At 31.9% G+C, this 26,101-nt stretch overlaps 3 protein-coding genes across 3 annotated transcripts; 2 read left to right on the forward strand and 1 right to left on the reverse strand.

Moving 5' to 3' along the window:
• LOC8273482 lies at positions 1–4,718 on the forward strand. The gene is made up of 7 exons (XM_048377420.1): positions 1–960; positions 1,072–1,158; positions 1,252–1,464; positions 2,374–2,538; positions 3,025–3,078; positions 3,195–3,341; positions 4,057–4,718. The coding sequence occupies exons 1-7, from the start codon at positions 574–576 to the stop codon at positions 4,432–4,434; spliced, it is 1,431 nt and encodes a 476-aa protein (XP_048233377.1). The 5' UTR covers positions 1–573; the 3' UTR covers positions 4,435–4,718.
• A 2,997-nt stretch (positions 4,719–7,715) lies between these two features.
• LOC8273483 (pentatricopeptide repeat-containing protein At1g60770) lies at positions 7,716–10,727 on the reverse strand. Its single transcript, XM_002527859.4, has 2 exons — positions 10,256–10,727; positions 7,716–9,151 (listed from the first exon to the last, which is right to left on the reverse strand). The coding sequence occupies exons 1-2, from the start codon at positions 10,481–10,483 to the stop codon at positions 7,907–7,909; spliced, it is 1,473 nt and encodes a 490-aa protein (XP_002527905.1). The 5' UTR covers positions 10,484–10,727; the 3' UTR covers positions 7,716–7,906.
• Positions 10,728–22,423: 11,696 nt separating this feature from the next.
• LOC8273484 (lipase) lies at positions 22,424–25,859 on the forward strand. The gene is made up of 8 exons (XM_002527860.4): positions 22,424–23,189; positions 23,349–23,443; positions 23,550–23,653; positions 23,787–23,887; positions 23,979–24,082; positions 24,364–24,801; positions 25,029–25,160; positions 25,450–25,859. The coding sequence occupies exons 1-8, from the start codon at positions 22,929–22,931 to the stop codon at positions 25,610–25,612; spliced, it is 1,398 nt and encodes a 465-aa protein (XP_002527906.1). The 5' UTR covers positions 22,424–22,928; the 3' UTR covers positions 25,613–25,859.
• Positions 25,860–26,101: the final 242 nt, after the last annotated feature.

The raw sequence follows: 26,101 nt of genomic DNA on the forward strand, positions 1-26,101 counted from the left end.
AGAAAAGAACTTTGGAAACCCAGAATCCAAGTGTAATTCCTATCTGTCCTCATAACCAAAGTAAAGAATAACAGAAATTCAATATCAATTTGCCCCTATAAATTTAACACTTTAAAGTTAAAAGTATTCAGTCCTTGTATTGGAGACTGGAAACATATCCTCTCATCTCATTCATTTCTCTCTCTCCCCCTTCTCTACCAAATTTTCCTTCTTTTTCTTTTCAAAAAACCTTTTAAATTTGTAAGCATGATTTCATCACTACCCAGTATTTATATCTCCATACCCACATGGCCAGAACTTTAAGGAAAAAAAAAAAGAAAAAAAAGAAAAACATAAACCCAACCCAATAGTGTGTATATTTTATTCAACTCATGCATAGAAGTTCCGAGCTTGTCAGGACATAAAAACCAAGGCAGTAGAGAGTGTTAGAAGGTGGAATAAGAGAATAGAGAAGAAGAAGCAGTTATTATTATTATTATTATTATTTCTGGGGTTCAAGAGCTTTGGAAATGGTGAGAGATTGAATGATATATTTATAAATATATATATTTTTGGGTTGTGAGTTTTCTTAGAATGGTGATTTTCTGTTGGATGGATACAAAAAATAGGAATAAATTGTGTTGCTGTTTTGATCATAGAAGAAGAAGAAGACAACAAGAACAACTACACCAATGTACACAAAAACAAACATATACTACAGTTTTGGCAGAAGAAACAAGTACACCAAGAAATTTCTCAAACATGGCTTCTACTTGGTGGTGTAGTCAGATCTCACCAATCATTTCATTTTTTGTATGCTTTCTTCTTGTTCTTTCCTTAATTTGTCCTGTTTATTCGTCGGCCACCGGTGATAATCTCCCAAAAAACCAAACTTTCCGGCCACAAGAAGAGTTGCACAAGTTAAAGATTATTAAAGAACGTCTCAAGAAGATCAACAAGCCTCCTGTCAAGACAATTCAGGTATACTTGGCTTTCATATCCTCTGTTTTTGTCCTGTTTTTCTTTTTTCTCTTTTTTTCCTTTTAAGTTCTGGCTTAACAGGTTTAAAGAATTCTTGTTCTTCTGCTGCAGAGTCCTGATGGAGATCTTATAGACTGTGTTTTGTCTCATCAGCAACCAGCTTTTGATCATCCAAAATTAAAAGGACAGAAACCATTGGTACTATTCTCAATGCATTGAATTGTAATGCACAGTTTTCTTGGAAATTTATGTACTCTTTGGAGCTGAATATGAGATGTGATAAAATTTCAGGAGGCACCAGAAAGACCAAAAGGGCATAATCCAAAAGGAATGGTATCTGAAGATTTTCAGTTATGGAGTATTTCTGGTGAGACATGTCCTGAAGGGACAGTTCCAATCAGGAGAACAAAAGAAGAAGATATGTTAAGAGCCAGTTCTGTTAGAAGATTTGGAAGGAAATTAAGAAGACATGTTCGAAGAGATACTAACAGCAATGGCCATGAGGTATGTTTTTGGGAAATTATTACACAGAAGAAAAGAGAAGGGAAGACACAAAATTTTCTTTTCTTTTCTTTTGGTATTCTTTTCTTTTTTGAAGAGTCACAGCCTTAATCAACTCAAAAACTGAAAAGAAAGTGGTCAAACAAACAAAATGGTGAATGAGGTCTGCTAATTGTCTCTTCTTTTCTTTTTTCATGCCACTTTTCTTGAAGACAAACAATTTTTTTTTTCTTAAATAGATAAAGAAAGATTAATAGAGTAATGATACAAAAAACTGCTTTTTGAATTGTGATAAGGTTTTTTAATTATTTAATCCAAAACATCAATGTTTTTGCTTCTTTTTCTTTTTATTGTCTTCTCTCTTGAATTTGATACTTGTTTGATCAAAACAAGCTAAAGATTTCTGGGTTTCTTATGAGAAAATAGAGCACTTCCAAATCAATATTTTTTTCATTAAAGCTCAAATTTTAATTCAAATAATTATTTAATTTGGAGAATAATTTCTTTGGAAAGGAATTAATGAAACACATGGCCAAGAAAGCTTGTGTTGTTACTATTCCAAGAAAATTAAGGAACTCTGCCATCTGAATGTTCTTTTATTTCAGTCATCAAACATATCAGATTCCTTATTGTAGTGATTGCAGAATTTCATGGTCTCCATATCAAGTACTACTAATTATTCAGTTCCAAAATAATATTTATGTATATGAACCTGATAGTCATACTAATTTTAAAGAAAAATAAAAAGGAAAACACAGCTGCCTATTTTCTTTTCCTGTATTGTACCATCAAGAATATAAGGTTAGCAAATTCCTTAATAAATGATACTATCTAGACCAGGATAGTAAAATATTAATCTAAAACTCAATGGTGTATTTATTGCCTTTTCCTTTTCAAACTGTTGGGTTACAGCATGCAGTTGGGTATGTGAGTGGAGATCAGTATTATGGAGCAAAAGCAAGTATAAATGTGTGGGCACCAAGGGTTTCTAATCAATATGAATTCAGCTTATCACAAATGTGGGTCATTTCTGGTTCATTTGGTGATGATCTCAACACCATTGAAGCTGGTTGGCAGGTGTGTCACTATATTCCTCATAAATTTCACTAAGAAATATGATTCCATAACATTATGAGCCACCTCCCATATTGTTCTTAATTCCTTTATCTCCTCATATAAGTGGGATTTTTCATAATTAGTCTCTTACTGTGACTTGTACTCAATTGACTTGAATAGTAAAGGAACAAAATAGACATGGGAAAAAGAAAAATTATATTTATTTTTATTCAATTATTAGAACACTATATATGAAAATTGGCAATTGGCACATTGAATATGATAAGTCTGCACATAAATATCAATATTAGTCTAAGATAACTTAAATTTGGAGCAATATTTTTCAAAAACTCAACACCATGAAAACCAGGTATTTCTATACATTTTTCTTTATTATTGTTTTCATATTTAAAGCAGTTTCACAGCTCAACCACCTCTCATTTTCATTAATATTTTTTTGTTGCAGCTATAAATGTTAATCCTTTTGCATTTTTAATTTTCTTGCAGGTTAGCCCAGAACTATATGGGGACAACTATCCCAGGTTCTTTACATATTGGACAGTAAGTATAAGAAATAAATCTTTTGGCCTTTGTAATTCCTTATTCCTTGTTTTACCTTCAAGTGTAAGATAAAATCATGATTCTTTTTTCTTGTTTCTTGTTGATTATTATTACAGACTGATGCTTATCAAGCAACAGGGTGCTACAATTTACTATGCTCAGGATTTGTCCAAACCAACAATAGAATTGCAATTGGAGCTGCCATTTCTCCAACATCTTCATACAGTGGAGGACAATTTGATATCAGCTTATTAGTTTGGAAGGTAAATTGAATTTTAATTTACTGTACAAAACTAGAAAAAAATTTAAAATGGAAAATAGCAACAATCTTCTATTATTTGATGGTAGAAAGCAAAGAGTATCTGCATAAGAATGGACTACAAATCTAACATTCACTGCCAAGTTATGTTTGACTCCACAAAACTTTAACTGCAGGTTAATTGAAACCACTTTATCTGATTAGTCTCCCAATGTGTTGATCAGGAATGGGCCATTTTTAGTGTATAATTCTAATCAATTTGCTTAAACCAATTGCATTGGGACGATGTCAAATATGACCTTAACAACATCATATAACTCTGAAAAATGGACTATTTTAGCATATATCAATAACTTCAAATAGTGCCTGTAATTGCCTTGCACTTTATTTGCTTTGCAAGATTCTCTTCTTTAACAAGTAAAAGAGCTTTCCTGATTCCTGAGTCCTGACCCTTCTTCACTTTTGTTTTCCAGTTTTTGAATTATCTTGTGGAAATTTCACATAATTGCTCAACAGTTCATCTTCTGGAAAGAAAAAAAAAAATCATCTTTCTTTTTAATCCTTTTCATATATCCCTAGATTTTTTTTCTTTTACAAATTTGATTTTGTCCCATTTTTGGTTCCTTTGCTTGTTGACACTGCACATGGTTATAATTATTGTATGAGCTTAATTGAGTAATAAAGAAATAGCAATTAATTCCCCCTTTTTGTGTGTATAGGATCCAAAGCATGGAAATTGGTGGCTAGAATTTGGAAATGGAGTTCTAGTTGGATATTGGCCATCATTTTTGTTCACTCACTTGAGGGATCATGCAAGTATGGTACAATTTGGTGGAGAAGTTGTTAATTCAAGGCCATCAGGATTTCACACTTCTACACAAATGGGAAGTGGACATTTTGCAGGAGAGGGTTTTGGAAAAGCATCATATTTCAGAAATTTACAAGTTGTTGATTGGGATAATAACTTAATTCCCTTATCAAATCTAAGAGTATTGGCTGATCATCCAAATTGCTACGATATACAAGGAGGAATTAACAGAGTCTGGGGTAATTATTTTTACTATGGAGGTCCAGGAAGAAATGTCAGATGTCCCTAAGGGAATGGTATATAGGGTGGGGTTATTTTTTATTTTTCTTTTTTTGGGGGGGTTATTTTTCTTGTTGGGTGATATGGGTTTCTTCTCAAAATCATTGGTGAGTTTGGGTTATTCTTATATTTATTACCTTGTTAATCCATTTTTTCTTATCTTTTTTGTAATTTTTTTTACCTCTCAACTAACAAGTGATAATTAATTATACCAGTACCTCCTTAGGGACTATGTAAATGTGGAGAAAAAAGAAAATACTAAGTGAATACACTACGGCTTGTGATTTTTCTTTCCTTCTCTTGTCCTTATTTAGATGATTGTCAAAGAATGAAGAGGTTCGGGTTCATAACCAGCTACTTTTGTGTTAGACAATTAGGGTTAAAAATTCAATTTGGGGGGCATTCAATTAGGGGACCACTGAAAATGGCCAATATCTAAGCCACTTTCTCACTTGGGTGCATTAATCTTGCACATGCCATTGATCTTTGCTAAAAGCTTATTGGGTCCCATAAATTAAATTTACCCTTTTTTTATTAGTTGGGAATTTATTAGTGGATGAGTAGTGATTGCCAATTTTAATTTGGGGTACTATAATGCTATTTTCTATAATAACCATGCATCATATTGGACCATACTCTTTAACTCTTATCTTCATTCATTATATTAATTCAGTTTTTGTGCTGAAAGATTAAATAAGCTATGAAATAAAGGTAGTTGTTTTATTTTGTTTCTGAAGACTTAAGTCTATTGATGAGCTATTTCTTAAAAGATCACATAATAATTACTAGTTATAATTTTAAATAACTAATCAAAATGTATCTACTTTCAGTGCATTATAAGTCACTCATCTCTTTGTACTATTAAAAATGACATTTATCTTGAAGAGCTATATGCATTATTGCACAAAAGCAGAGCAGGCAGGCATGCTTAAGATAAATAAAGATTAAAAAGAAAAAGAAAATTACATAGATGAGTAGTAATTAGTAGTGCCATTAATTGCCAACTAAATAATAATACTAACAGATAAAATAATCTTACTTGGAGCTGAAGCCTAAATCAAGCAATTAATATTGCACTTCTCAAGAGTCCACTCACCCAAAAACATAATTATACATTTTTGTGCAATGTGTATGTGCATAGAACTGCCAGCTATATCTTTCCCTTAAAGTTTACGTTTTCACTCAAATGCTAAATATTTATTATTATTATTCAATTTCAATTACGAAAAGGATACCAACAATATCATGCAACTTAGATATGTAAACTGATAAAAAATAAAATTTAAATTTAAATAAATCCAAAGCCACACATATAACTAAGATTCTGTAATATATATATATATATATATACCCTATTTGCACATGTTGAAGTATAGCTTGTCTTACACTTTCGGTATTTGCTTTTGTAAGGACCAATGAAGACCCATCATTATAAGTATGTTTCCTACTGAAAGGGCATTTATGCACAAGAATCTACTGCACCATCATCTACTTTTCTTCATCCTTAATTACAAAAATTCATTATTACTGTGGCAATAGTTGCCCATCTCTGACCTCCAGGATCCTCACATAATCAAAAATTCTGAGAATTCTTAAGTTATAAAAAAAATATATATATATATATATATATATATATATATATATATATATCTTAGAAGAGAAAGAACAGTCAGAATTTGAACTTCTGATCTTCAGGGTAATGCTATATGAAAAACTCTCGAGTTATTTAGCTTAGTACGAATGCATTTACTTTTTTTATCATCTTTATACAACCATTTGAGACCATACTTTCTTAAATTAGAAGCAAATCTGTTGAAACATGGACCAGGAAAAAAGGAAGAAGCAGGTTATTGTATGTATTTGGTAATTCTAGTAACAGGTGTATAGTTTTTCAAAATGGTAGATATGATATCTATAAGAATAATAATGGGTGAAACAATAATAAGCAAACCACTCTCTGCATCCTCTTAATGGAATACATCTACCAACAAACTCTATCATAAAAATGGTGGCTAACCTGACAATGACTTTCAATAGGAAGATGTGGGTGGCTAGGTGTTTATCAAGACAAAGAATGAGCATTTTCAAACGTGCAGGCTGTAACCCTTTTGTGCCCACTTGCCAATACTAACAGGACCTCAGAAGTAGAAGCATGGCTTTAATTGTGGCCCTTACTATTGGGTTCTATTCATTTTTTTTTTCTTAAAGGAAAAGAAAAGGAAAAGGAAAATATCATATGTCAATATCACAACTATTTTGTGCTGTGTTTCAGTGTTTATGCTACGGTTGATGTGTGATTGATCATTTGGACACGCCATGACATTTTTAGAGAATTATATGACAAAGCCAACTGCGGGAATTGGTAGAGGCCAATGAAATTCATTGTTCATTGCCTCAAATAGTCAAATTTGTGATTTCAGCTTCTTAGTTGTCAGGCAGGGTAAGTGCATACTACTACCACATGGCTTAGTGCATGAAGGTTGCCTTTATAAATGTGAAACCATCGATTTAGTATATTCATCTGATCAGATGGTTGTGAGCTCATGCACACTGAATCAACTTCCAATTAGATTCAAGACCCACCTGCTGATAGCTAATTTCATTTTTCTAAGAAAATTAGCTCCTCTCTAAAGTCTAAATAGCGGCTAATTTAACCAAATCCTGGAGTTGTACTGTTAGACAGCTTCATTATCATAGTAGCTGGCTTTTGCAACCCCCCACTATGTTTCATCCATTGGAATTTACCCCACAAAGGTTTGGCATATCATATCACAAATGCTCTGCCAATTGCTGCTCTCAGCATCTAATTTTCTCCCTTCTTTTTTGTGTTAAAAGTTATAATTTTAGCATCAGATGTAAATTTTACATTCCCATAACTTTCAGTCATTGCCGATACGAATTGGGTGGAGGGTAAAAACAGTTAACATTGGGCTTGATATAGAACTTGCATGTCCGATAATACACGACTTGGACAATGTGCCTCAGTCTAAAGGGTAGGATAAGGTTAAATTACTTTAAAATAGGCATCAGAGTTGAAATCTCACCAATATTATCCGGAGCTAAAAACAAATAAATAAATAAAATTTAGTAAATATGAAAATGTTGTCCATCATAAGAGAATTGAAGAGATGCTCAAATTGATGAACATCAACACTTACTAGGGCTGGTCAGGATGACGTCAAATATTATTGAATTCACTCACTAAACCAAAATTTAAAACAGATTACATGATAAGAGACTTTGATCTATAGCAGACTAGGGTACCAATAGAAGGGCGAAAAAGATATCCCAGAGTAAAAATTGATACATGTATTAGTTAAGTTTCAGTGATAATACTATTATTGTATGTCAAGTTCACCGTAACAAACCAGGGGTATGGGCATGTTTTGTTATTGAAACAAAATTGCAAGTTAAAACCATGCAAAAATAACTTCCATGGGAAATGATATTGTAGCAACAAAAATGAAAGAGTGATTAAAAACTCACTCCACACAGATCATTTCAAGCAACTTCTGACCTGCCTCGCTTACCTCTACATTCTCCATCTTCAAACGACGACGCAGCACTTGGCTTGTCCTTCCAGCAGCTGCATAAGTTCTTATCAATGACTCAAACACATTTGCCTCTACATCATCTGTAGCCTTCTTCAAAATCTCAATGAAACCTTCTGCTCCATCAACATCCTTTTGTTGCTCAAAATGTGCCATGAAAGATGCCACCACCTCAGGTGATGGGATCCACTTCTGACCATCCCCTCTACCTTTAGATATTGCATTGGCTAAACATTCAACAGACAACTTGATATCTCCATTTTCAAAATAATAATCCGAAAATATTTCCCAGGTTTTAGCATTAGGCTTGGCCCCTCTCCCGATGGCCCTCTCCTTGAGCTCTTCTGCCTTTTCTAGCAAACCCTTTTTGGCATAAGCTTTAATGAGAACATTAGCAACCCTGATATCATAACCTGAGCAATTTGATTCCCATTCCCTGAAACATTTCTCTGCGCCGGGCAAATCTTTCAAATTAACCAGCACTTGGATCATATTCAGATAGCTTATATTTGAAGTTTTAGGAAACGCCAGTCTCAAAGAACGCCATATGCGATAGAGCTCATGCAAGTTCCCTATTCGACCGTATAAAGTAATTAGGAATTGAAAAGCAGAATGATCTCGATGCACATTTCTTTTCTCCAGTTCTTTCAGTGTCTTTTCTGCCTTCTCAAACAATTGCGCATCAACATAAATAGAGGCTAAGTTGCTATATGTTGTCCAATCTGCAGCAACTCGACCATCCCTCTTCATCTCCTCAATTACTCTTTCAGCGCCAGAAATATCATTGACCGCTGCTAGAGCCCTCATCCAGACATTGTATGTATAAGAATCTGGCATGATACTGTCGGACTTCATTTCTTGTATGATTCCTGGGATCCTTTCAGGTTGACCAATTTTTGTGTAAAGGGTCATCAGGCTATTGTAAGACATGGAGCTTAAACCAAGATTGAGCTCCTTCATCTTCTCCATGAGTGCTTCAGCTTCTTCAGTCATTAGTTGATTGCAATAACAGTTGAGAAGGGCCCCATATGTTAAATGGTTCTTAGATGTCTCGGGAAGATCTATAAAAAAAATTTCTGCAGCAGGAATGCCTCTAGTTTTAGCAACTAGATCAAGATGAATAGCTTGATCACTAACTGTCTTATTCATTCCCCTCTTAGACATGGCTTCTGAAAGCTGTAATTTACGAAACATTACTGATCTAGAACTAGCAAGGCATGCTTAGAAGTAAAAGTACAACACATAAGCATAATAACTGACATACCAAGGTAGAACAAGAATGGCGAAAATATTAACTCTACAACCCTTGCAGATTGAATGTCAAGTGAAAAGGGGCGTAGCAAGCAGCCCATTGAAATACTAAATTAATAGGCACATAACTCTAGAGGGATAATATTTATTGAGATTCCGGAAATGCTACTAATCCAAAAAACGTGACAAGAGATTAACAACTCATAGAATAAAGGATATAGATAGACATGAACTGAACATCAATGGTTACAAAATTTGACACATTTCACTTTCATGTAAGTTCAAGAATAGCTGTATCAAAAATCACATAGAATAACAAGAATTCATTTCTATTTAGTTTTTAGTAGCATCATGAACTTCAAGCTACTAAAAACTAAATCCAGTATGGCATCAGCTAAGAGAAACAGGAAGCAAAAATATCATCAATGAAACCATGTTTATCTGTCTGAGTCCTCATTGATGACTTATTACAAGCGGACGAGAAATTCAACCTGGCATCATTTCAGAAAGACCACTATAATCTAACTCAACTATAATTTACACAATTAAATACCATTTGGAATTCCCTCTAATCAATTCACTACAACTGAAGCTGTCAACTTTTAAACTAAAAACATAAGTAAGCAAAAATTTTCACAATTGGTTGAGTACTAAAACTTGTATTAAAAGACTTTCTATAACTAACCAGAAAATTAAACAATCACCTATATTGCACTACTAGAACTAAAAATGTACTTGAATAATCTCCAATTCTATATAAATATTCCCTAATCAATGAGAAAGTAAGACTTACACACACTTCATATAATTATAGAAACTTTCTACTGAATATCAGCCGAGACCAATGCAGTTTCATAACCCAATTAGATATGACGAAACCGGTTCAGCTTCCACTATTAATAAATCTGACACATGACGTTAACCATTCAAGGATCAACTTTTGGATTTGCTAAATATACTAGTAACTCCATTAGATAATGCAAATAAAAATGTGCTGGGACATAGCACAAAAAAGAGAAAAAGAGAAACCTTGAGAGCAGGGTAATAAAGACCGCGACTGCGTAGCTTCTTGAGAGTGTCGCCAACTTCCCATTTGTAAACACGCTTTGAGCTCTTTAGAAACTGATTCAGTTGTTCTCTAACTTTCACTTCGGAGCTACCTTCTTTGAACAGCCTAAAGTAAAGTGCTTCTTCTAAGTACTTCTTTGACCTCTTTGCCACGTTCTTCGTACGCCCAAACAACTGTGGCATCGCCATTTCTGAATCTTGATTTAGAACTAGAGGTTGCAGAGATGGGATTTCAATTGGAATTCTGAAAAAAGTTTTAATAAAACCCTAATTTCAGTCTGTTCAAATTTTTGGGAAATATTTTGAGGTTTAACACGGGTTTAGGGTGTAGCCCATTTACTTGGGCCCAATTGAACCTACAAAGACCTAATTATATAGAATGTATGATTCTGCAGAATCAGACATCCCAATTTCTAAATCATTGTCAGCAACTGGATTAAGCAGTGATGATCTTATTGAATGTTTTTGACATGGTGTAAATATTTTTTATTTGTTTAATAAATTAAAGAAAATCTCAGCATCACATAATACTACTACTGCTGTATATTACTAATTGATGTTCTTATGGCCCATTGCATAATATATTTATTATGAATTGAAATCTTGATTAAGTTAGCAGAATCAATGAATTTCAAATTTTTAATTGGAAATCTGCTATTATATGATTTTATATCACTATCATGTCTCTGTCCCTTTTTAATTTGCTATTTTCCTTATTTACCCTTTTTTTTAGAAGATATATTATTATTTACTCGACACAGTTACCAACATTGTGAATCTTTAACCATAAATCATTCGTTAGGTCGCTTTTGTTAAACATTTTAGAACAATCATCAATTTACCGAAAAGCATTTGAAAAAACTACTCCAAATGCGGCGGCTTTTTTTCTGGAAAAGTTACAAAAATATTTTATATTTTTTTATCAAATTTACCGTATTTTTTATTTTAAAATATTAAAGTATTATTGTTTTTTTACTTCTAAAAAAATATTATTTTGATTATTTTTTTATTTTTCTATAACTGTTTTTTAGTAAAACAGCAAAAATAACTGAAAAGTAATTGCAAAATATCTAAAAAATAATCACACTGTAAAATTAAAAAAATTAAAAAAAATAATATTTTAAAAAACTACAAAGTAAAAATGATAATTTTATTAATTTTAAAGTATTTTTCGAAAAACTCTCTTTCCTCATGGCGCAATTAACATTTTTTTTTTCAAATTAGTTTCTGTCACGACCCCACCCGTGGGCCCGTGACCGGCACTAGGGAATGAGTAGGCTTAATGCCACCGAAACTCGTAGTAAGCATGACACTCACTGATTTAAACAAATCTCATCTCAAATAATATTATTAAAGCCACAATTTATCTTAATAGTTACACTTTACAAAATTACTTCGGTCTACCAGAAAAACTAGGCGAGACCCGAAGCTCAGAAAATTTACAACTGATACATCTACTATTACTACTGCGGAGAATCTAAGATTTACCAATTTACATACCAAATCAAATACATCACCCGATGATGAAGGAGTCGGGTTACTGAATAAGAGTCGCGAGAGAACTAACATTCACGAATCTGAAAAACAGTAAAAATGAGACTGTCAGTCTCGAGAATGAGCTAAAATCATATATCTAAAACAATTTCAAACATTTCAATATCACATTCATTTAATTTTAAAAATAATTAATAAATCACGCGAACCATACTTGTCATGTTAAGACATATGTGTCATGCCATGCTTAAACAAAAATTATTCCACATGCAACGGGACGGAGTACTTCAGTATAACCCTAATCCCAACTCTAACATCTCGATTTATTTCAACACTTATGTCTCAACTAACCTCAACTCTAACATCTCAAACCTCTCATTCCAACAGGACTGGCGCCCAGAGAGCAAAGCTCGACCAGGGACCTTACCTCCAGTCCGGTCACTTAACTCTCAGCCTTAGCCTTTCGGCTCTCTTATCCAATAAGACTGGCGCCCAGAGAGCATAGCTCGACCAGGGACCTTACCTCCGGTCAGTCACTTAAATTTCCAAATAAGCCAGAGAGCAATGCTCGACAGGGATCTTACTCCGGCAACCACACTCTACTAAGCCCGGAGAGCGATGCTCGACCAGGCAGTCCTAATCTTTCTTTCTCAAAATTTTTACCTCTTTACCCTTTTCCTATCTCTCTCATATTATATTGGAACACTCATCCAACTCCTATGTTCTCTAGTCCCATCCCGAGTCATCATGCAATATTAAAATTGGTGATAAAGGAAAAACATATTTAAATAGTAATTAAAAGCATCATGAAAATAATGATAATAATTAAATGAAAAGTTAAAATTGCAAATGAATAATCACAGTAGCAAATCAAATTTTATGCATGACACGTGCATAAGCGATATATGACTTTAACTCACAGGATTGGGCGACCTCCTAGCTCTGCTCCGGTGCCTCAGTTGGAGCGAGCCGAACAAACGGACAATCTAGTCACGGAAAACAATTTATCAAAACGCTGAAACAATCTATCTTTAATCCTAGGTCTAGACTCCTAGGACTGACTGTCTAAGAATCTCGACTAAGGAGAATTCTACCGAAAATCCGGCAGAACCTCCCCTACAACACGAACATTACCCCCCGTAAAAACGGGTCCAAGACCTGCCAGAAAAACACTCCAAATATCCAACAATTTAAACAACGGGAGTCGTGTCCCCAAACTTCACTATTTCCCGACTCCGCCACACGCACAAAACACAAGGCAGGCACTGACAGACAAATATTTTTGACTCACAAATAAAATCATCAAATACTCAATATAATCCAAGAATTTCTAAAATTAACGGGCCAAAGAAAATTACCGAGACGCTCGATCGCTCGGTCGACTCGCCTCCGGCCGCCGGAGTCCGATCGACGATCCGAACACACCATCGAACTCACAACGACGCGCTGAAGACGATCCCTACTTCCGATTTTCCGATCTGACACCCGATCATCCGGAGAGATTTGCGGACGATCTCGACCATCGATTCGCAAACGAAGCCCGATCGCCACGAAACTAGCGCCATCGCGAAGCTTGAGCTGAGGAGAGTCGGGATACGTCCTCCGATCGTCCATCCTCCGCCGGATCTCGCCGGAAAACCCAAAAACGCCGGCTGCCACCATTTTCTCTCTCCACCGGATCTTCCGTTTCCGGCCACCATCACGACACCGCCAAAACAAAGCCGAGGGCCGAGAGGAGTCGATCGGCACCAAGATCGGCCGACCAACGACGGCCGAACGCCTGCGGACGGCAAGGAAGCTTTGGCCATCTTCCTCCTCATGAGCCGCTGCTGCCATTGGCTGCTGGCCTGACGCCGGACAGACCCCCGGCCTCCCTTCCTCCGCTCCTCCCTCTCCCCCGACATCTCTCTTCCTCTCTTCTTCTTCCTCGACTTCCATTCCTTTCAATATCGATATTAGGCCCCCAAACTTTTCCTTATTACAACTTGGTCCCTCAACTTTCTTAATTACTTACAATTTCATCCCGCAGAATTCCAATTTGACCCCCAAACTTCTTTTTAGCCTTTCAATTAAGCCCTTAACTAATTAATTTGGGCCAAATTAGAATTACTGAAAATATATAATTACAAAAATACCCCTGACCGACATATTTATTTACAAAAATACCAAGCTCACAAATTTCCATTAAAACCCCATAAAAATAACATTATACTTTCAATCCTTATTCCAAAATAAATTTCCAATTTAGTCCTAACACACAATTAAATTAAATTAAATAATCAATTTCCAACTTAAAATTTAATACTACTAATCAATTATAATACAAATTTTTTCCAAAATTCTTTTATAAAAACATCCCTTACAATTTCTACCATAATTTTTCAATATATAATTTTACTTATATAAATATGCATTTGGGAAAATTTTGAATAACTAAATAAAAAATATAATTTATTGCTCAAATAATTTATTTAATTAACTCTTTAAAAATCAAACTAATTGGATATGGAAAAATAATTCATTATTAAACATATAAAAATTCGGGGTATTACAGTTTCTATTTTATATTTTTTAATATTTAATTTTTTTTTAAAAACTTAATATTTAAGAATCGCTATAAAATATTTACTAATATCTCACAAAAAAAATATTATATTCAAAAATGCATAAATTATATAGTAAAATTTTTTTCTAATTTAACCAAGATTTTAAATATAAATATTGAATATACAACGGTATAAAATTTTTAAAAAAGTGTTTTATCACCTGTAAAATTTTACCTGGCATGCTCTAAATTAACTCTTAATATATATTATATAAAAAAAAAAGATTTTTAACGGTTAAAACTCTCCATTTACTTTTTCTTTTTGTCTAATATTTTTCACATCTTACTGTATTTGTATTGCTTTCTTAATTTTTTTGGCTGCCCTCGGTAAATACTGATAAAGTTGACAAACCAACCTAAGTCTTTCTTTTTCTCCGGTTACCTTTGTCAACTCTCTTTCTATCTGGCAAAGTAATTCTTTGTGTTTATTTATTTATTCTTATGTATTAAATATAGATTTTTATTGTTAGTGTTTAGCTTTTTATTAGATTAAGTTTTTATATTGATCTGAATAGAAATTTGTAGATATTTTTTATGAAAGTATTTTTTGTCTAATTTGTAGATTTAATTCTAAAAATATCACACGATAAGATCAAGCTTTATTTAAAAATTAGTTTTAAAATGGCCAAAAAGCTGTGTCAAATAGGGGCTACCTCTCATTTTTATGATGCAATCCAGAAATCAGTGGACATGCCAGTGACAAGTGGCAAGACATCCTAAACAATAATATTTTCACTTCATAAAATGGAAAAAAAAAAAAAAAATTAATTTGCCATTTTGCCCAAAATTAGGCAACCCACAGCATCCTGCATTGGCCCATCAAATAATGATTAGAGATTCAATACGTTTGAGGTGTCCCCAAATACGTGACGCACAAACTGACAGATTCTACCACTTACCAAAGTCCATTTGTATTATTATTTATTAGTCACGTTTTGAAGATGAAGATTTTTCCTAATTACAAATTCTAATTTTCGCTTTGCTTTTTCTTTCTCTTTTTTCTTACGATAGGACAGGAATTTGTTCTTAATTGATTTTGTCCAGAAGCTTCCAGCACTGTGAAGTTTATTCTTTTACTATAAATTTAAAGGGAAATCGCCTGTTTATTTTTTTTTATTATTTTTTAATATCTAAGAAGTCCAATAGTTATAGGAGAAGACAACCACTCTTTCACTCTCCTATTATCAACATTAATAAGTATCAAAAAGATAATAACTTAAACAAACGATAATGCTAAAATAAGCAAACAGATAAATATATTTCTCATTTTCAACTTTTAAATAATTAAAGTGTAGGTATCAATTTTCTCGGAACGAAAGAAAAAGTCGTAATTAAGTAATTAAATCCCAACCAAAGGCTAGCGAGTCACCTTCGTTCTCAATTTCTATTACAACAGGGGGAGGTATCAACATAAAGTCAAGTAGACCTGAATTATTAGCTTTGAGATTTTACGTGGACAACATTTAAATTCATTCGAGTCGATAGCTATGAATGCTCAAGTCGACGATTCACTCGGTTAAATGAAAATCGGATAAACTCTTAAATTATATTTTTTATTATAAAAAATATGTGTAAACAAAAATCTTGTTAATCGTTCAAAAAATTCAATTAAACTAACCTAGAACCCCTTACTAAATATAATGACTTTTTGGCGTAACATAGGGCTATTAATATAGATATAGTACATGCTATACTATAAGACTTTGAAAATTAAGACCAGTATTTAATTTAGACTTCAAAACAACATCAATTTAAAGATTGAGACCTATATTTTTCGGCAATTAAATGTAGTCGCTTTGATAAGTAAACATAATTACTCTTTTTAATAAGTATAGTTTATAATTGTATATCCTTGTGTTTTTCTTCTGTTATCTTTTACTCATAAGTTAAGACTCAGAAAACAAATCCTTCTATTGACTAAATAAAAAATAGAAAATACTATTTCTTTTAAGATATTACATATTATATTATTTAGTCCCTCACTTTTTATTATTTTATTAAATTTCTTCTGCAGTCTATAATAAAATTTTAACTAAATTATACAAATTTATAGAAATAAATGAAACAATGTGAGCTAGTCATTGTTATATCAATATGTTTAATATATAAAATCTTAAAGTGATTACTAAAATTGTCAGGAATGATTTACTCCTAAATAAAATTATAAGAAATTCATAATTTAAACATAATAACATAAAACGTTTTAACTAAAGCCATAAATGTGAATAATTCAACTGAGTGAATGCAATATGATTACCTAAGTATTTTATTCAAAAATATTAATTATAAATATTAAATTTGAAGAATTTATGATATAATTGAAAGCACAAATATTAACATACAAAAAAATCATCAATTGAGATCACAATTTAAATTCTACAAGCAATATTAAATATCGAAAATGTTATTAAATTGTATCTATCAACTTAATTTTATAACCAAAATAACAGTAATATTAATTATATTGATATGTAAAATTTTTATTTTAATGTGTGTACTTACTTTTGATACATGAGATTCAAGCTTCTATGTAATTCTAAAAATATTTCTATTAATTTATTAATTTATAAGTTACATTTCTAATTAAATACTGACTCTAATTTTAAGAAATAGTATATTAACTATATTTTAATATTATATTAATTAATAAATAATTTTCTAATTAGATAATAATATAAATTCTATTAAAGTCGATAAGCTAATTCTTGTAGATGTCTATTTGTCGGGCTGTCCACCTAAACCGTAGGCGATATAGATGCTATAACAAAACTTCGTAAAAAACTATCTTGATAAACTTCTCGACAAATATAATCTGTTTCGTTATTCTAAGCGGTTATTCTATTTTAAGTAATGAAAAACTTATTATTCTTAATTCTTGAATTCAAAAATTCCTATATAATTTAAGCGACAAGAAATAACATATTAATTATATTTTAATATTACATTAACTGATAAATTAGTTTTGTAATTAGATAATAATTCTAATTCTAAAAAATAACATCTTAAATTATATTTTTAATATTATATTTAATAATAAATTAATTTTTAATTATATAATAAATTTTTAATCCTAAAAATAGTAATATGAATTATATTGATATATTAATTTATATAGTATTTAAATTAACTATTAAATAATTTTAAAATAATTTTTATATTATTACATGAACAAAATTTTAGAACTTTTAAAAATTAAAGATATTTAAAAATAATTTTTGCTATAATTTTTTAAAATTTTATAAATTATATTTGATGTCAAAAAATTTATTAAATTATATCTATCAATTTAATTTTATAATGAATATAATAACAACAGTCATGCAACACATGGGTAAACGACTAGTTTTGCTAATCGGTGAATTCACTAATCTTGTATGAGATTAACATTTTGAAAATTTCTCAACCCAACACATTAATTTTAAAATTCTCCTAATGGCACGGCCGAACTATCAAAAAGTGCTTCATGTAATTAATTATAACTCTTTTTATATATACTATTAATTATTTAATACTCTATTTTAATATACTAATTGATTTATTCATGCACTCTCTCGTACTTTAAAGATCTCGCATTGTAAAATTATATCAAGAGCAATTTCTCATCAAAGTAGTCGCTATGGTCAGGATATTTATTCTCTATTGTTATCAGACTTCCAGTTTCCACATGAATACTCCTTAAACTACACATTTAGTAAAAGAGGTCATAATATGAGTTCATCAATAACGGCTCAAAGTTAAAATATATAAGATATCGTCTGTATTGGTCTCTAGTTTCATAGTTTTGTTTTCCTTTTGGATTTAGAGATTTTTCGTGCACTTTTACCTTTGGATACACTTAACTCCTACGATCAAAAAAACACCTGATATGACGATGAGTTCTAAATTTTACATATATGCTATTAATCAAATTTTGCTGCTATTCTAATGTGCATTTTATACACCTCGTACCCGATAAAAAGGCCGTGTCAAGAGCTACTAATATAATTAAGATATTACTATAAACTAAGAAAACGTAATATAATATTAAAAAATAAAATCTTAAATTAATATAATATAAAAAGCTCAAAATTATCGCAATTTTGTGTTTCTTTGTTATTTATTTTTTCATCACATATTACCTTGTATAATACTAGAATTATATCCTCTTTGAAAGTACTGTAACAAAAACTATCAGTATTAGAATTTGTATAGATGGAGCAGAGATTCCCATCAAATTTGAAGCAGAAACAGATTCCCTTGGTTTTGATTTGGATAAATCATATCACATGCCATATCCATGCTGATTCAGATCATCAACATTTCGTTAATATTAAATATAACCATTAAAATATTAAATTCGAATTTTCCTTTTTATTTTGTTTAAAAAGAAACACACAAAAAAATAATTTATTCATTTTTAATCTTTAGCCTGTAGATTTTTTTCTTTTCTTTATAACTTGAAAATATGTCAGACTTTATACTATATTTATAAAATCTGAATATACTAGTACTTTCCAATGCCATTTTAGGAGTATTTTATTTTTCATATTCATTTAATACATTTAAATTTAAATTTTAGAATATCATAAATATGGACAAATTTTTTCTTTTAATGAATCAAAATCTTTTAGAATGAATTTTATTTATCTATCGTGTTATAAGATGCACACAATCATTGGAAATTGAAACTAGTTAGTCAATTAGCACAAGGAAATGATAATAACATCTGCCATTCTTCCAGGTGTCCTTTTTTTTTTTCTGAAAGCATTTCAGGTATTCTTTTAATTGAAAAGTTTTGGATGAGTAATTTTATAAAATTAAGAAATTTAGCTTAAATTTATTTTTTGGCATATAAAAATATAGTCTAGATTTATGAATTTTAAAATTTTTCATCTACTAAAGTTGTATATTTTCTGATCTAATAGCAGGTGGAAAAAGTTCAAAATTCATCATTTAAGAAAATGATAGATTATTATATTATTTTTATTATAATATTGTTCCTAATAAATCTATCTTACCCAAAAATTATCATTAGCTTTAAACAAAAATACATTATTTTTATGATAGAGTTTTAAAAAATTATAAATTTTAAAAGTCATAGATTTTTATTAAATTCATGAATTTTAAAACCTCTGGACCCAAACAATAGCTTAAAAAAATAACATTAACTAAATAACAGCTGGCATTATTATGTTATATGGTAGTAAGTAAATTCTAGAAGGAAAGCTTATTGTCCATGAATAACCAATTTCTTCATGGGGAAGTGCTAACTTAGATAGAGCATGAGCTCATATTATTAGAAGTGCTTTCAATATGACCAAAACTGAAAACTGCAAAACCAAAATTGAATCAAGAACCAAAATACTTGTGATCCTGAAGCTAAGAAGATTGACTACAGAAATTGAGTTTCCATTTGTAACTCGTGAGATATTTGTAGACTAGAGCAAAAGGTGCACCCTCGGCTTGATCTTGTATGAGCATGGAACAAGAAAATCAGAACTTTTATCTAATGTCAAACCCAACAACTTCTCCTCGACAGTCACAAACAACAAGACGAATCTAGTGACCAAGTGAGACCTTATGTCATTATGTGCTAAGATAATAAATGAATTCTAGAAGAGAAGTTCCATGAATTTTCACTTTCTTTATGGGAAAAAGTGCCAACTTAGATTAAGCATGAATGCTTACATTAAATTATCAGAGTTGTATCAGAATTGCGAAATGCGAAGCAAAATTTGAATCAAGAACCAGAAAACAGCCATTATCTTTGAAGCTATGAGAGTGGAAAAGGTTGACCACCGAAATTGAGTCGGATTTCAGATCATACGGTTGAGTTTCCATTTGTAACTCGTGAAACATTTATAGGGCAAGAAGCTTCAGCTAGTAACCGAATAAGATCTTATCTTACATCATTATGTACTGGCAAACCAATTCTAGAAGGAAAATTTGGTGTCCATGAATATTGTTCGCATCCTTCATGGAAAAGTTCCAACTTAATTAGATAAAAAATGAGGTAACATTAATAGAAATTTTATCAATATGACTAAAACTAAAACCTGGGAAACCAAAACAGAATCAAGAACCTAAGATAGCTGTTATCTTGAAGATGAAAGTGGAAAAGGTTGACCACGAAAGTGAGTCAGATTTTAAATAAAAATGATTGGAGTTTCCATTTATTGTGGAGCAAAACATACAGCCTCTACTTCCAACTCCATCAATGGAGAGAAGAATATTACACCATTGTCTCTTAATATATCAAATCAACAATATCTTCCTTTACAACAAATTCATTTTGGTTTATCCTAATAATAATATTTATATTATATTAATTGAAATCTACAAAATTTATATATAAATTAAAATTTTATATATTTTGAATAAAAAAATTAATTTAAAATTTTGCATATTTAAATTTATGTGGAATTGATTATAGATAAATTAAATTCTAACAAAATAAGTAAAATTTTTAAATAAATTTTTCAATCGTTTGTCAATCGATTTATTTCATAATACTAAAATATCTTATTCAATTTATTATTATTATTTTATTTTTACTTTCATAATATTTTTTAAATAAAATAGATTTTAACTAAAAATAAAATTAATTTATCAGCAAAAGAAGTGGGATTAATTTTAATTAAAAAGTAACAATAGAGAATTCTTTGGTCATCCTTGGACTTGTCATAAACTAATACATCACTACCAACCATCACTAATATCAAATCATTGACATTAGAAACTGCATGCAGGGAACATACTAATCAAAGAAGTAGTATCCATACATTAGAAATAAAATAGAACTGATGATTTGATTTAGTAGAGCGATTATAAAATTGATTCAATATCTAAAATTGATTCAAATTTGGTAGTAAAAGAAGGACCTATTTTTATATTGAGCAGAGTGGAGAGCGGAGATGGGCAGGCAATCTACTGCGCCGGTGAAGTTAAATAAACAGAAAAAGAAAAAAAGAAACGTCAAGGCGGGGAATCGGCAGGGAATGCGCATGTGCAGCTCGCCAACCATACTTGTCTTGTGCGACAAAACCCGCCTCCATTCCCAACTCTCTGTTCTGACGCGTTTCCTTATTTCATGTTTTTTTACGCATTTTCAGCCAGCCACGTTTTAACCTAACTCAAATAATTACAAACTGGCCAACGCTGCACCACAGCCGCAGAACACAATGTTTTACTTTATATATTATTATTATTATTATTTTTTCATTTTATTAGTGTTTGTTATATCAGTAATTCAAAGTAGAAAAGGAAAATTTACAATCGGGAATTGACCGGAGTAAATTTGCTATTCAACCTCTCGTTATAGTCGAGGTAATTGAAAAGAAGAATTAGCTCAAATGTTATTTATTTATTTATACATGAATTCATTGCAAAAATAAAAGTCATTAAGAACCATCTGAGAATCAGTCCATACGTAGGAGCAGCTTATACAAATTAAAATTTGAATATGTGTTTTGAATGAGTTTTAAATTAATTAAAATTGAATTTTTAAGATCTTTAATTTTAGTGTAAATTTTGAAAAATAAACTTGTAATATGATTGAGATTCAACAGTTTAGTTTTAATTTAAGGAGTAAAGTCAGTGAGCTAAAAGAAAAACATGACATTCATTAAGAAGAGAATACAGCAGCAGTCAAGTCTAAATTACATGAAGACTGCAGAAAACTAAGAACACTATTAGACCAAATGAAAACATGGGGAAACTGAATCGCTGTTGTATGAGGAGCAACCATACATGGAATTAAATACTGATAAAAATGACATATTTGGATAAGGTTAGTACAGTTGGAAATTGGCCTTACTTGTTGGATGTTGGAACCTTCCAGCTTATTTCCAGCGCATCACATCCCTCTCTTCTTCGCTTCTAGAAAACAAACAGCCAATACCCAATAATAATTCTTCATTTTCATCACTAATTACTAAATCTTTTTATCACTAATACAGAGGCGAAATTCTTGTTTTTTCTTTTTCTTTTTTACGTGGATTAAAGTTCTCTCTATGTTTAGTGGGGCCATCAGACCTTGGGAAGAGGCTATGACAAAGACACATGGCAATTGGTACCAACCCACACCAGACTTTTCTTTTTCTCTCGTGTTTTTGCTTTGGACGAGAAACAAATCAATGAACAGTCGTTACGGTGCATTTTTGTGATTGGTTTAAGACTTTTATTTAAGGTAGGACATGAGAAAATCGAGGGACACTATCCATCTTCAAAGTTTGAATTGAAGCCAAAGGAATCAAACAAGAAAAACATATTAGCAAGAGAGAGAAAGGGAAAAAGGAGAGAGAGGTGTTTTCTTTTTTTCCTTTTTTTTTTTTCCCTTTTTCTTTTCTGGAGGCCCTTTTTTGACAACTTCTATGGTCTCATAGAGGGGTTTGATGAATAGGGTCTTCATTGTTTAAGGACAAAGATTAAACCTTCAAAAGGGCTTTCTTTGCGGGTTTCATTTATTTTTCTGCTTTCAGTTTTTATAGAAGGCTCTGTTTTGAAATTTATTGTTTTGTTTTGGCGAGTGATTCTGAGGAAAGGAGGATAAACAAAATGATAAGGTGGTGGACATCTGCTTTGCAATTAACGGAGCTATTTGTGAGCATTGCAGTGCATTTGGCATATGGATTATACATATTTAGCTCAGCTGTAGCTGGTGATCTTTCTCAGGCTTTGAATGATTGGTTTTATAAGCCTAATATGAACATTGTGGTTAAAGAAGAAGAGACTAGAGGAACATCAAAACCCACCACCAATGCTCATGATCTTCCTCCTATTGTTTTGGTCCATGGAATTTTTGGATTTGGCAAAGGGGTATGTGAAAAATCTTCTTTTTGTCAATTACAATCTCAATTGGATTTTAAGTTGGTGTTTGTCTAATTCATTTTGGTCTTGGGAATCATGATCATTGAGTTATCTATGTCTTTAGTTCTTAATTTTTTATTTATATTCTTAAATTTTTATTGGTTTCAGAGATTGGGAGGTTTATCATATTTTGCTGGGGCTGAGAAGAAAGATGAGAAGGTTCTTGTGCCCGATTTGGGATCCTTAACTAGCATATATGATAGGTTGGTGCAGAAAAGTTTGCAACTTTCTCTTCATTCTTGGCTTTTCTTGTTGGCTATTGTTTGCTGTTCATTCTTTGGATAGTTTATAAAAGCTCCTGGGTTTCAGGGCAAGGGAATTATTCTATTATTTGAAAGGTGGGCAAGTTGATTATGGTGAAGAACACAGCAAGGCTTGTGGTCACTCTCAATTTGGACGAATTTATGAGCAAGGTCAAACCATCTCTACCATGTTTTCATTTTGTTCCATCTTCTTTTTGCGTTTTGTATTATTACCTAATTGCAAGAACTGTAGACTTGGGTTAAATTTGAAATGGCTTTTTGTTTGTTGTGGTTTGGCATGCAGGGCACTATCCTGAATGGGACGAGGATCATCCAATTCACTTTGTTGGGCATTCTGCTGGAGCACAGGTTGTTCGAGTGCTGCAGCAAATGCTCGCCGATAAGGTTAGTCTAATTTGTCTATGTTATCAGCAGCGAATTAAACAATATCTAGAAAGCTGTTTGTTTGATTGTCTGTTTTCTTAATGTTTTCTAGGCATTTAAGGGGTATGAGAACACTTCTGAGAATTGGGTATTAAGCCTCACATCCTTGTCTGGAGCTTTCAATGGGACTACAAGGACTTACTTTGATGGGATGTTGTAAGTACTTTATGAACATGGCCTTTTATTTGGAAAATTCCATCTAGAAGCCTATAGGTGTAGTAGGATAAGAGTTTTGCTAATGACTCTAAATATGCTTCCACATTTTAGGAGTTAATATGGTCATAATCCAAAGGTTCTATTCATTTCTGAGATTTGCTAAACGATGCTGTTCTATTACAATACATCAAGAATATGTTCTTTTTCCTGTTTCCTAAAATTTTCATTTAAAAAATGGCTGATAGCCGTGGCTAAGCTTGTACATTGTTTCAATATTTCAGGCCAGAAGATGGAAGAACAATGAAACCAATATGCTTGCTTCAGGTATTGCGCTTAGGAGTGATAATATATGACTGGCTTGACATACCCTTGTTAAAGTCTTACTACAATTTCGGATTTGATCACTTCAACATGTCATGGAAGAAAATGGGAATCTTGGGTCTTTTTGATTGCCTTTTGGGAAATTCTGGTCCATTTGCATCAGCAGATTGGATTCTTCCTGATCTTACAATTCAAGGGTCTATGCAACTCAATTGCCATCTTCAAACCTTTCCAGATACATACTATTTCAGCTATGCTACTAAGCGTACTAGGAAAATATTTGGCATTACGGTTCCCTCAAGCATTTTAGGTATCCATCCACTGCTTTTTATAAGAGTACTGCAGATGACCCTCTGGACTTTCCCTCCAGATGTTTCTCCTCCTTACAAGGGATACAGGTTTGTCTTAAACTGCATATGCTTTCTCATCAATTAGTCATTTAATCTTGAGGCGGTTCCCATGAGTTTGACTTCATGTTTAAATTAATAATTTAGACATGTCAAGAAACATTTTTAATCCATGTAATGTAGTTCTGCACTACTGTAAATCATTCCAAATATTGAATTTTCTTTTATGTGCTTTTGTCTGTGGCCAGAACTCATGTTTTGAGAAAATGTATTTGCAGGGATGAAGATTGGCAGGATAATGATGGAGCACTCAACACAATATCCTCAACCCACCCACGTATCCCAATAGAACATCCAAGCCATTTCGTCACAAATGATTCCGAATGTCAAAGCTTGCAACCAGGAATCTGGTTAGTAATAACACTTTTCTCTCTATCTCTCTAAAATGCACTTGCATGCTCGGCTTGGCAAATGCTAACACAAGTTTCTAACCAATCACGTATAGGCAATCTAAGAACTATTATCAAGAATATATATGCAATCTTTGCCACAATGTGATATACATATCTGAAACTGATATTATGAGTCCAGCATAAAAATTTAATTGTAATCTGGAAATCAATTTTCTTCAAGATCCTTTGAGAATGTGATATCAGTCATCAATGAGCTAACGTAAAGATGAACTCTGCTCCAATGCAGGTATTACAAGATTGTGGAAGCCGATCACATTTTTTTTATTGTGAATCGGGAAAGAGCAGGAGTTCAGTTTGATCTTATGTATGATAGCATTTTTGAACGATGCAGAAAGCATGTATTTAGAAAGACTCCTCAAACTCTACCAAATGAATCTCAAGACCAATAGTTTAATGTCTACGCTCACCATACAACTAGAAATAATGAAAAGAAGAAAAGAAAAGAAAAAAAAAGGAGATCTATTACTTTGCATTAGTACACTATTCTTTAAAAATTATCACACTGCAGTGGTAATATTTTTTTATATCCTCTCTCTCTCTCTCTTTAGATTTAAATTTCTTCAGGGATTTACCATTATCATGACTAATGTGGAACAGGCTAGTCCTTGAATAATACTAGTTAGTTTTTTTTTTTTTTTTCCTGCCATCTGCTTTAGCTCCTTCTGCCTTCTCTCTGTCTCTGTTTTGTTGCCTTTTTACCAATGTTCTATTATGTAGCTTGTTGAGGGTTGCCAACAGGTTAGTTTCTATTATTACATCCCATGAGCCTGATGTAAAACCTTTAATTTTCCCTCCATTTGTTTTGTAGAGGAAAACAACTTAATTTCTTTCGATTTTTAGGTTGTACAGGCAGTTTTACACATAACTTTCCCTCTTCT

This window comes from Ricinus communis, chromosome 7 (assembly GCF_019578655.1).
Source record: "Ricinus communis isolate WT05 ecotype wild-type chromosome 7, ASM1957865v1, whole genome shotgun sequence".
NCBI classification, from domain to species: domain Eukaryota; kingdom Viridiplantae; phylum Streptophyta; class Magnoliopsida; order Malpighiales; family Euphorbiaceae; genus Ricinus; species Ricinus communis.